Genomic DNA, 11,904 nt, shown 5'->3' with positions numbered 1-11,904 from the left:
CTCCATACTCGGTGGTGGTAAACTACTATTGTAGCCACAGCTGTCCTGGGGTAGACTGACGGAAGCGAGGCAACCAGTCTGCGCCATCGGCCCCTCCGACCACCACCAACCACTCACTCACTCACGCATTACATTCGCTTGGCTTCCTGGTGTTCCCAAACGGTCTCCCATCCAAGTCCTGCCAGGCCCTTCCCTGCTTAGCTTCCAAGGTCTTACGGGATTGGGCAGAGCAAAGGCGGTATGGCTATTTTAGATTTGGGTAAAGCCGAACTGAAGAAAATATGCATTAACCGCATTTTTGTCACATTTTTGAAGCGTTTTTGTCGTGTTTTTGTCACTTTTTTGTCTGTGTTGTCTGTGTTTGTTGTATTATTATTGATTTTCTGGCACGCTTTAGTCGCTCTTTTATTGCTTCTTTGTCGACCTTATTTCTCACGGACCTGTCCCTTTTTAAATCAAGATTAAAGACTCATCTCTTCAAACTTGCTTTTAATACTTTTAATACTTGCTTTTAATACTTAGAGCACTGAATTGTGTCTAGGTTGTAATTGTTTGGTGTTTTTAAATGTGTTTTATCTTTCTGTGAAGCACTTTGGTCCTCCTGGTGTTGCTGTAAAGTGCTATATAAATAAACTTTGATTGATTGATTGATTATTTGTCACTTATCTTTTGCTTTTTTCTCACTTTTTTTGGTTGCTTTTTCATCCTCGTTTTCGTTGCTATATCAACGCTTATGTCATTGATTTAATTCTAATTTTAATAGGTTTGATAGTCCCTTATGTCCTTCATAACCTTATTTTACAGTAAATTGTTGTATTTTAAGTCTATGTTGCCACTTGAATCATTGGGCTACAGTCTATCAATGGTAATAACCGTTTACTTTCTACTTTTTCTTTACAGATTTGTACTTTTACTTCAGCCCTGCTCTGAAGAATTCTTCCAACACCGCTGCCAGAAAGACTATAGTGAGCATGAAAATGTCACACATGCTTTTAGCACATTTACCATATGATCATTTATCTTAGTGCTTGCACAGCGATGGTGACCAGTGCGAGCTGCAATCACCGCCAATGATTGCTTTCACTGGCAGAATACGGATGAGCAGCTTTCTAATCCTGCCATGTCTTTTTTTTTTTTTTTTTTTTTTAATGATTATATCAATACTTCCACGTATATATCGGATCCTGTGACATTTTTGACCAATCAAAGAGATGGAGAGGTGGGATGTGAATACCACGGGGCATTCTGAGCCTTCATCAAAGCCACAGTGACATTAAAGGGGTTCGAAGGTGAGCGATGAGGAGGGAATGGAGCAGCAAAGACAGACAATTTACGGGAAAAACGGGGAATCTGATGCCACTTCACTCAATTTATCTCACTTCCCACATACTTACACACACACACACACACACAGCAGGTTTTTTTTTTTCTCTAACGGGCGCCGGGGGGAGGCTCTTATTGGTTACCATGGAGACCCAAACCCCGAGAAGAGGCAAAGCCAAGAAAGTCGCACTTCACCAGCACGCTCACGGGCTATTAAATCATTCATACTATGTTGCTACCAGTAACAGGATTATTTAATTTCCATTGTTATGTAACACAAAGGGAGTGAGGCCTCGGAGGGATACGGTGAACAAGCAAAGCAAACGCAGACACAGAGGGGTTCTCATTTGTGAGCTGCCAGTGTGGCGGAAAAAAAGAAAAAAAAAGAATGAGGCGGTAGTTTTGTCTCGTGTTGTTGTGAGTATGATTGTCAAAGTTCTAACTAAGCTTTAATGTCTGTGTAGGCTCTAAGTCGTCCATCTACAATGAAGGTTCTTGAGTCATCTTCTGCACTCTGTAGTTGAAGAGTCGAGTGTTTCTCATCCAAAAGGCTTCGTCAGTGACACTAAAGTTCCAGCTCAGCTCGCAGACTATATAAAAACGACGGGAGGATTTCAGCTTGGTTCAGTCCCTCTATAAACCTGTTACCTGCCACCTTAGGGTTAGGTTTAGGGTTAGCAATTATGCATATCCAAATCTTAAAGCGTATTGACAGGAGAGCTTAGTAAAATAATTAAAAACAAATTACAAATAGAAACGGAATAAGAAAATCAAATTAATTTTAAGTTCGACATGACATGTGTAAATTATGTTATAAAATACTGGTAAATTTATTTTGCTTTTCTGAAGTCCTGTCCTTCCTTTTAGAGACGTACCTAATCAAGTGGGGGTCATATAAGCACTTGACACAGCCTATATGCCAGTGTGATGTAGACCTTCTAGCTTCTAAAACTATTTGTAAGATCTCTGTGAGTGAAACACAACTTTCATCACATTTGCCAGGGTTATGATTAGGGTTAGGGTAACCCTAATCATAACCCTAACCCCTGACCAGGGGGGACGGCAAATAACGGGTTAACAGTTACTCTGTGGGTAAAACATCTTTGTAGTTATGAGTCTTGGTAGTTCTAAGTCCTAACAACCTAATCCACACAGCATGAGAGGCGAAACGTTCGACACTTCCACTACAGAATACAGAAGATGATTCAAGAACCTTCATTGAACCAAGTTTTAAGTCTTTGAATGATATGAACCTCTTTATTATAAGCTGTAATTGTACTTTGTTTCGACATAATAATAATAGTCTCTGTGGACAAAGCAAAATCTATTCTAAGTATATTTGGTGTAAAAATGAAAAACAGCAACAAACCTTTCCATCCGGAAATGACACGCGCTTAACGTTTGTCCATGGACAGAAAGGTCAGCAAAATGTTTATCCAGCCTGCTGCTAAAAGAATTTCTTGATAGAAAAGCACTTTGAGTAACCAGTGGAAGTGGAAAAGTGCTATGAACGTGGACCAGAGCATATGTTTTAGGGGCAAATGTAAGGGTTTCTCAAGTCCATTTGCATGGTCATCACTGGGACACTCAAGGCTGGTATAACAGTGTTTACAACATGTATCTGTCAGCACGTTCGAGCGGGGATTTGCTGTTGAAACAGGTTTAAAGTGTGAGGCAAGGAGAGACGTGGGAGAGGAAATATCGATATTCCGTCCGACAGACCAGACTCGGTATCCCTCTGTGTGTGCCTATTGATTTACACAACAGTTGAAAAAAAAAAAAAAAAAACCTGCCGGTGCCATTGCCAGAACACAGCTCTTTTCACAGCAAATCCTGTTATATCAGATCAGCGTGATGTTTAATATAGAGGGACAACTTGTGAAGCAAAAGACCAAACTTCCTCTGTCTGCTCTGTTCACTCCCCGTCGGATCTCTTCCCCATGACGACAGGTGATATCAGCATGGGCCCCCTGTGACTTTAGCAGCTGACAAATCAAACCCAAACATAGGAGCGCAAGGAAAAAGTGACCCAAGTGCACTGCAGACTGTACAGACAATGCTTTCTGTAAATACAATCACCAGAACCCCATTATTACTATTTTTGATCAAAACATTCCCGATTAAAAGAGTGAACAGTGCTCTGATATTCCAAAATGATGCCTAAATGGATCCTGGCTGCTACATTAAATACCGCTTCATTGAGATTGGATTTCCCTTGAGCCAGTGTCTGATTGATTTTGCTACTGTGCTTTTGTTTTTTGAAAGGGAAGAGCAACAAGCTTAAGGAAATAAAACACATTTTCGTCATGCTATTGGATTTGGAGAGTGATCCACAGCTGTCATCACTCCTACGGAGGAAAATTAACAGGTACACGCTCACATTCATCTGATTTACTCTATGTCTAAGCAGTGGGCTTTCTTACACCGCATTGAGAGGGTCGAAAAAAAGGAAATATACATGTGCTCCAGTCATGCGGCTTTTTCCAGTCATGGGCGTCATTTCGAGGACTTTGGAAGCAGTCGTCGTATGTCTACAAAGGAAAGCTCCTGTTCTTACACAAACATCTACTCACTGATCTCCAGTTGTCTCTGGATGCGGCCCTTGCAGCGTTCTCTGTAGTCTGACTGAGTGGCGTTGTACTCCGACATGACTTCTACAAACTTGCGGGACAGTGTGGAGTGCTGCACACAGAAACACAAAAGATGCAATTTGACTTTTGTTGAAACACAAACTTAACATTTTCATACCTGTGTCTTGCGTATTCTCAAATCTGCAGATGATCTGTTTTGCCCTTCTTCTTGTTCAATAATGTTTTGGATACCTGAAATACAAACGTCAAGTAGTAAAATTCTAAGTTCAGACCAAAGACTCTCATTTCTCACACAGAGCAAAGAAAACACAGCTAAAAGACTTTCTGTCCTTGAAGTGGATTGGAAGGAATAGGAACAATAGCAGGAGAAGACTCAATGTCACAATGTGGATTTACGAGGCACAAATCCCACTTCAAATTCATTGAGACTCACCTGCGGTCCAGGTTAAGGCATGGGCCCTCGGGGTCTGGGCAGGACTTACAAACAGACAAACATGAGCATAAAGATTTCCTCTGGCCTCTCGTGATGTGACAGGGACTGACAGTGACGTGGAGCCTGTTCCGCCTGACAGAGCAGCGTCAAGTGTGTCTGAGAGCCGGCAAACTCGTCTGCTCTCGTTCCATCAGTGGAAATCTTTACATTGCTGTATGATAAAAGTGCAGGGACATCTACTTTGCACAGCTTAAAATGTAAGGCCAGGTCCCATCAGACAAATCAAGATGAAATCAGGACTAAACTGGGTCTAAGAAGGATATAAATTAGATCTAAATTGATAAATCATAACGTGGGTTTAAACCAAGCCTGAACCCTTCGGCCAGATAAGGAGAAAACAATTACTTACTTTTTAGTTTGGAGCGAATTTTATTGGCCAGCTTCTTGATATCTGCCATAAGATCCTCTAGTTCAGACTTAGTCTCTGTAAAAAAAAAAGACACAAGCACAGACTTAAGTGAAGCCAACAACTGCTTTTGACATACAACATTTACAGCAAAACAAGCAACCGATTTCCCAAAAGGTTGCATTGCTGAACCCCTCCCTTCTGGATCACATTAGTACAGTAGCACTGACCGTCTTTCTTTGGGCACAAAAATTATCATTAGTAATTATAATTGTAAAGATGATTTTAGATAATGCTCTTTTGACAGGATGCAGTTTGTTATTTTACCAACTACTGCTAATACATTTTTCCACATACACATGCAAGTGTGGCCATACCGCCTTTTCTGTGCCCGATCCTGACCTTGGAAGCTAAGCAGGAAAGTGCCTGGCTGATACTTGGATGGGAGACCGTTTGGGAACGCCAGGATGCCTGGCGAATGTAATGTGTGAGTGTGGGTGCTTACCATCACCTAGTATGGAGTGACTGAATAATGCACGAAATTGTAAAGCGACTTTGAGCGTTTGGAAAATTATACAAGAATCATTACTATTAATATGATTATTATTATTAAGGCTGCGCTTCTCTATTTATCATACTGTCTCATATCTCATAATAATAAGTCGTTTGATTTACAGTTCCAGCCAGAATTAAGTTGTATTACACTGTATTAAGCTACATCAAACTCCATTCTCTGAACTGGTTTATTATCAGTAAAGCAGCAGTTACAAGACACAAAAAGCAGAAAAACGGGACAAGAATGAAACCGAGACAGACATTACCCTGGAGCCTTAATTGCCATTTTTAGCACATTGCAAAAGTAATTGTGTGGGGAAGTCATTCATCATCTTCATGCCGTGGAGTTGGATGTCCACACACTAACAAGCCTCTGGAAGGCATCAACACATAAAACATACTTTAAAGTTTACCAGGCCGTTTCATCAAACTGTGGCACTCTCTCCACTGCCCCGAGTCCTCAAAATATAATTATGCTGCGGATTGCATGGTGGTACCCTCTCGTTTTAATAAGCACTATAAATAACTAATATGAATATAAAAGCTGTCAGAGAATAGCCCTCTGCCGTCGTTGCTCCCAATGTTTATTGGGTCAATGGATAAGTTAAAGCCATACAGACAAACCGATCATCCAGTAAATATAATAAAGAATTATTTTAATTTCAGTGCGGGTGTTTTTATTGACAACAAATACCTTGCTGCTTTGCTTTGACTACAGATAACCAAACTCTAGGTTTGAATATTACATCCTCAAATGCTTTGTGCACTTCAAAAGTCGCATTGTCTGTGTGTAGCGGAGCACTATGATTAAATTATATAAATTAGTTTAAAGTTATAAATAAATTTAGTTGCTCTCGAACCAGCAACATAAAACTTGAAAAGTTTGCCAGTGTGAAAAACATCTTATATCACTGCATTTGTTTTCAGTCGAGGAAAAATACTCTTCATATAACTAACATTATAGCCTTATAATCATTTGGTAATTGTGAAAAAACCTAACAAGTAAACAACAAAAAGGACAGTGCAGTTGCCTGCAAAAGACAATTGTTAAATAGAGAGCGAGAAGCACACTTACTACTTCAAATAGTATTACCTATTGGTGTTATAATTGACTTGGAAGAACGTGCAGCTGTACAACTGGTGTGACTTGCCTTCTCTGCTGTATGTATTATCAAAAGCTTGCTGTCTGATTATCAACGTATTTCAGCCAGTCATGTGTAAATAGGACAAGAGATAAAGCCAGTGGGATGGGGATAATAGAGATAAAAAGATAATAGATTTGAAAGGATCAAATGAGGAAATTGGGGGTATTTTTGCTGCATTTCTTTCACCTGGTATATCTTTTTATTTCATTGCTTAAAAAACAAGTCAGCATGATTCCTTTTTAAGTTTCCTTACTTTTTACTTCTATTTTTGGAGGGTCAGAGGAAGTTCCTTTGCCTTACTGAAGCATTAATGGCAATAAACTGACTTTCTATGTCCTAATCATCCACAGCCCACAGATTGTAGCTGTTTTTTGGCTATGATTATTCATTGCTCCACTTGCCTCCACGTCTTGTTTCTGTGGTATCGTGCCCACAGGGGTATAAGGTAAGATTCAAGGTGTCAGACTTAATACAAATGGAAGTGAGCTGCAATTAAAACATGAGACACTAAGATGGGAGGGGGGATTACTTATTGAAAACGACAAGATCCGACGAGACTAGAACTGCTGCTTAATTGTTTACCCCACAGCACTAAGACATACGCTACATCACAAAGCAAATCGTGCTGGTATTTTGTGGGTGGTGGTGTGGTGTGCATGGTTTTGCAGGTCATGGACAGTGATTTCCATCTGAAGTGGGCGAGGCCCTGAGGGTGAACTGGATAAGTGCTGCTCTCTGGGCTCCATAGATGGAATCAGTCACCAACAGCTTCACTCACTTCCTATTTATAACCACTGCACTTTCACCAAGATTCGATCAGAATACTGGAGGTCGGGCTGTCTATGAAACAATCTCATCTTTCCGACAAATAACGCCACCTGTACAATGTAATGAAACCTATTATCTCCTGAGTTGAGATGAATATCCTTAGCTCTACTGTAGTGCTCAGGCGGGTGTAAAGTTGCATTGCCAGAGGATTATTTTTTATTATTATGTTACTATTATTTAACACCTGCTTCATCAGGTCTTACATACAAATGCGCTCAGTTTTCCGTGTGACCTTACATTGCTCCCCTGTCTCACAGTGTTATCAAACAGTGGGTCAACCCGCTCGATCAAGTGTCATTCAGTGTCATTAGAGGCATCGCCGGGAAGATGGAGAAGCGCATGGGCAACGATGAATAAGCAGCAGAGAAGTGAGAGGGAAGCAAATTACAGGGCAAAACTGAGAAGTCAATTGAGCTGTGGCTTGTTCACACTGCAACCCCCCCCCCCCTCTCTACCCCTCTCCCTCTCTCAGACGTTCTCAAATGGAATCTTCAGGTCACGCTTGTTGGCATCATTAGGACCGCGTTGCCATGGTGACGTGTGCAGCCGGTCCTCGCACCGCTTCAGATTGTTTCAGAGTGGAGAGAGAGAGAGAGAAGCTGCGAGGCAAGCACAAAGTCAGACCGGGGAGAGGAATACACTCAACTTCCAAACTCATTATTGTGCGTTGTGCTTTGTGGATGCGTAAGGTCTCATAGGTCTCAAAATAAAGTCAATTACATCTTTATTTATTTTGGCCTGGCAATATAGGTTGTGCGTTTCGTAACATTCCAGAGAGCCCACAGTCATTATGGAGGTGGTTGTATGAATGCTTTGATCGCTTGTACACTATTAGCTCTCTCTATTAACCACTGGAGTAATCTGTCAGGATTCATGGTCAGGAAGAAGTGGAAGCAGTGATTGCATGCAAGATGACAGCCTCGTCTGGGATCGGACGCTTTCACATTTATTCCACCTATTAAACACATATACAGTGAAGTATTGTGAACTTTCAAAAGCAGAACGTGGTTTTAGTTGTCCTCTTTATGTCGCCCATATCGAATGCAGATCACAGATTTTTTTTTTAAATGTGGTGGCTTGTGACTTTTTCTGACTGGATTAAATTAACCTCCGTCTAATTTTAATTATTGTCTGGGTTTTCGGGTCAGTATTATACAATAGTAAAACCAGGCTTTCACGGAGCAGCAGGGCCTGGAGTCTATTCTCATGTTACCTCACATCACTCAAGAAGCAACACATGAGGAAAGCTATACGTAAGAAAATAAATCTAATAAAGGAGATGCATCCTGTTGGAAATCAATAGCCCCTCCCTTTATATGTTTGGCCATCCATTATTGTATAAATGGTTTCTTGAGGGTGATAAACAGGCCATGTATGTGGGTGGGTGTCACTATTGTCAAACTGTTAAAGGTCCTATATCATGCCAAATCGACTTTTTGGAGTTTTTATGTTTTTATGCTATTTCATTATCTAAAACACCCCTAGAGTGGTTTTTGGCTTCATTCACGCAGCTCTCAGCAATCCTCCTGAATCGTGCTCTCTGAGCAGCTGCTCCGCCCTCTCCTGGTGAACGACTGACTTGTTCAGTTGTGTCGTCACAGCGGAACGGAAGTGCTCGGCGTCTGTAATGCAATGTCTTAATTCTATGCTTATGGCCTGATTTTAATTTGTAAAACAGCTTTTTCATTATTTCTGTTGTAAGAAATAAAAAAATAAATTTAAAAAAAGGATGTGCCGAGGTGCTTCCAGGTCAGCTGTGGCCAAAATAAACACATCCCTGAGCGTCTGAACAGATCAGTCATGTTTGCACTGCAGCTGTGAAGATGGAGCTCGTTGTCACCTATTCTGGATACACCTGTTCTTTATTCTTACCTAACGATCATGTCACGGAGAAAAAGAAGCGCGTTTGGCTACGAATACTTTATTCAACCTTCCTAAAGAAGAGGCCACTCGTCAAAAGTTGTTTTTTCTCTCTGGGATTCAGCGACTTTCACCAAAATATTGTTTTTCTGTGACTGACACTGATGGATGTTTGGGGAACCTTCGCCAGAATCAAAGTGGATTAACTTTTATAACCAACGTGAATCCCATCACGTAAACAGCGATGGACCAGAGCGGTGAGTCAATCCAAACGCGTGTTAGCTTGTGTGTGTTAGCCATTTATGAAGCTGTGTTGCAGATGTCAACTCCGTATAACTGCATCGTGAAGTATCTTCCCTTATTGCTGTTTATTTATATTACGGTAAAGTTGTATGTGCGGAGAGAGGGGGCGGAGTTAACTGAATCAAAGCGTTGTGTCTTCCGGGTTTGAAAAATACCTCCAGAAAACACTTATATTTGTCACAAAAATGAGTGCTCCGTAGTGGTAGAGGTACAATATATCATATAAATGCCTATACTTAACTTTGGAATGGCTAAAATAGCATGATACAGATCCTTTAAAGAAGCTTCCTAACCGGATATCTCCACTAACAGACTCCCTCTGTAAATATATGACCAAATGTTTGCTGTTATTGATGGTCTGGAGTCCAAGGACATGCTGTTGGTGGTGAGCTCTTCTCAAACCTATTACTTTTTTAGGCTACACTGCCGAACATTCCAGGTTACATATTACTAAACATGACTATGATAAGACAATGCTGACATAGGCTAATAAATCCCTTTGAAAAGACTCTATAACTAAAGCACATTTGAACCTAATATTGCAGCAACAGTCTGAGGAGAGTCCGTTCATAGTAAAGACACATGTAATTTTGTTGTGTTCTTCATCAAGAACAGAACAAGAACTTGCCAAAGAATCACTGTACTCAATGTGATGAATGAAGCCCCCCAGAAAGGCTTAATAAGTCAGGGTGGTGATACAAATACACTGCCCGACCAAAAGAAAAACTCCCCACAATAAAAAGGTTCCCACTATTTTGTTGGACTGACTTTAGCTTTGGTATTCCCTGTGGCTTTGTTTCAATAAGCTTCTGCGATGTCAAAAGATCGACTGTTCTATTCATTTTTCACCAAGATCTATTGATGATGGGAGAGTGTAACCACCACACAAAGCCTTCGCCAGCACATCACAAAGATTCTCAATGGGGTTAAGCCGTAGCCAAGTGAGAAAATTAAGTCTCATGTTCCCTGAACCTCTCTTTCACAATGTGAGCCCGATGAATCCTGGCATTGTCCTCTTGGAATATGCCCGTGCCCTTCAGGAAGAAGAAATCCATTGATGAAATAACCCGGTCATTCAAGATGTTCATGTCGTCAGCTGACCTCGTTCTTTGGGCACATAGTGTTGCTACATTCAGGTGTTTTGTGGTTGGGCCTGACTTCAAATCATTATTCTCATTTTGGAGTGTCTTAACATGTCCACCCCAACCTTGGCCTTCAGACCAGGAGTGGAGTTCACTTAAACTGATTTATCCGGCATGGGAACAAGTTATATCACAAGCATTGACCCTTGCTCACCACTTAGCCTTGGCACCCTGAATAATTTCACTGGAGAGGAGATAATGGTGTGGTCTAATGCTCCCTCTTCATAGACCATATCAATACATCACGGTGCGCATTACACTGAAGATATTGAAAAGGCAAAGGTCAAGTGCAGAGTACAGGCATGAAATAGGAGAAATGTGGTTTGTGGTATGACAGATTTTTGTAACAGCTTATCGAGTGTCAAAAGAAAAGAAGAAGGCATAACTTGAGGGACTGTTGAGCTCAATTGCCGTTAAATAACCACATTATCTAGAACTATTATAAACTGAAGACTGTTTTTATTGGCCGGCATGATGAGTCAGAACATTAGGAACCACACAGACAAACAATACAATTATATGAAGATAACTGCAAATGCAATAATGTTTCTAAATATAGCAGAAGTCAAGACCTATGCGTTAGAAGGATGCGCTCGGGATATTATGCTTAAATTACCCAATACATTAGCATTATTGAAGCTACTACTATACGTCCCCTCTAATACGGCCCACACAGACACACTAATCCTGGACTAAGCAAAAGCAGCCTTACTGTACTGTATATATAACACCCTGGGTGAGATTTGCCATGCTACATTTATGTGGGTGGGCTGAACCGTGATGGGGGGGCAACGTGATGCAGAGGTAACACACCACTGAAGTTAAGTAAATAAATAAATAAATACAACTCGGTGCGGAGGATCACCAAAGGAACAGCCCTGTCAGCAAAACAAAAGCCCCACTGTTAGGAGGAGGTTTGAGCTGCTCAGGTGGGTGGCGCTGGGGGGTGTGTGATTATGCAACTTACAAAGTGTGACAGAGGCCCATGGTTTACGGGTCGGGTTTACTGCCTACACCCAGGAGCGTAATACTCACTTAGCTCCTGAGGCAGCACAGTTAAAGCACGAATGGGAGGGTGGAGGTACTAGGTAGCACCACTGACCACCTCTGATTTACGCAGTAACAAGTTTATTTAAATTCTGCTCATAACACAAATGAAAAATGGAAAGAAAAAAAAATGGAAAATAAATAATTTGCTTACAGTCTTTAAAGAGGGGGTATTATGCTTTTTTCAATCACATAGCACCAGTCTATATCACACTACAATGATGACGAAACCTTCTGTTGGTCTGTAACTGCAGTAAATTAGAATAACTGC

General features: G+C 41.0%; 1 protein-coding gene across 1 annotated transcript in view; it reads right to left on the bottom strand.

Moving 5' to 3' along the window:
• Positions 1–11,904, bottom strand: part of stx1a (syntaxin 1A (brain)) — a 42,666-nt gene that overhangs the window by 8,481 nt on the left and 22,281 nt on the right. The window contains exons 4-6 of the mRNA XM_079578827.1: positions 4,757–4,831; positions 4,072–4,145; positions 3,897–4,005 (exon numbers count right to left, since the gene is read on the bottom strand). Of these exons, the coding sequence (XP_079434953.1) occupies positions 3,897–4,005; positions 4,072–4,145; positions 4,757–4,831 (258 nt within the window). The remainder of the gene's footprint in view (positions 1–3,896; positions 4,006–4,071; positions 4,146–4,756; positions 4,832–11,904) is intronic.

Source organism: Gobius niger, assembly GCF_951799975.1.
Source record: "Gobius niger genome assembly, chromosome: 1".
NCBI classification, from domain to species: Eukaryota; Metazoa; Chordata; class Actinopteri; order Gobiiformes; family Gobiidae; genus Gobius; species Gobius niger.
This window is presented reverse-complemented; position numbering and strand designations above follow the sequence as displayed.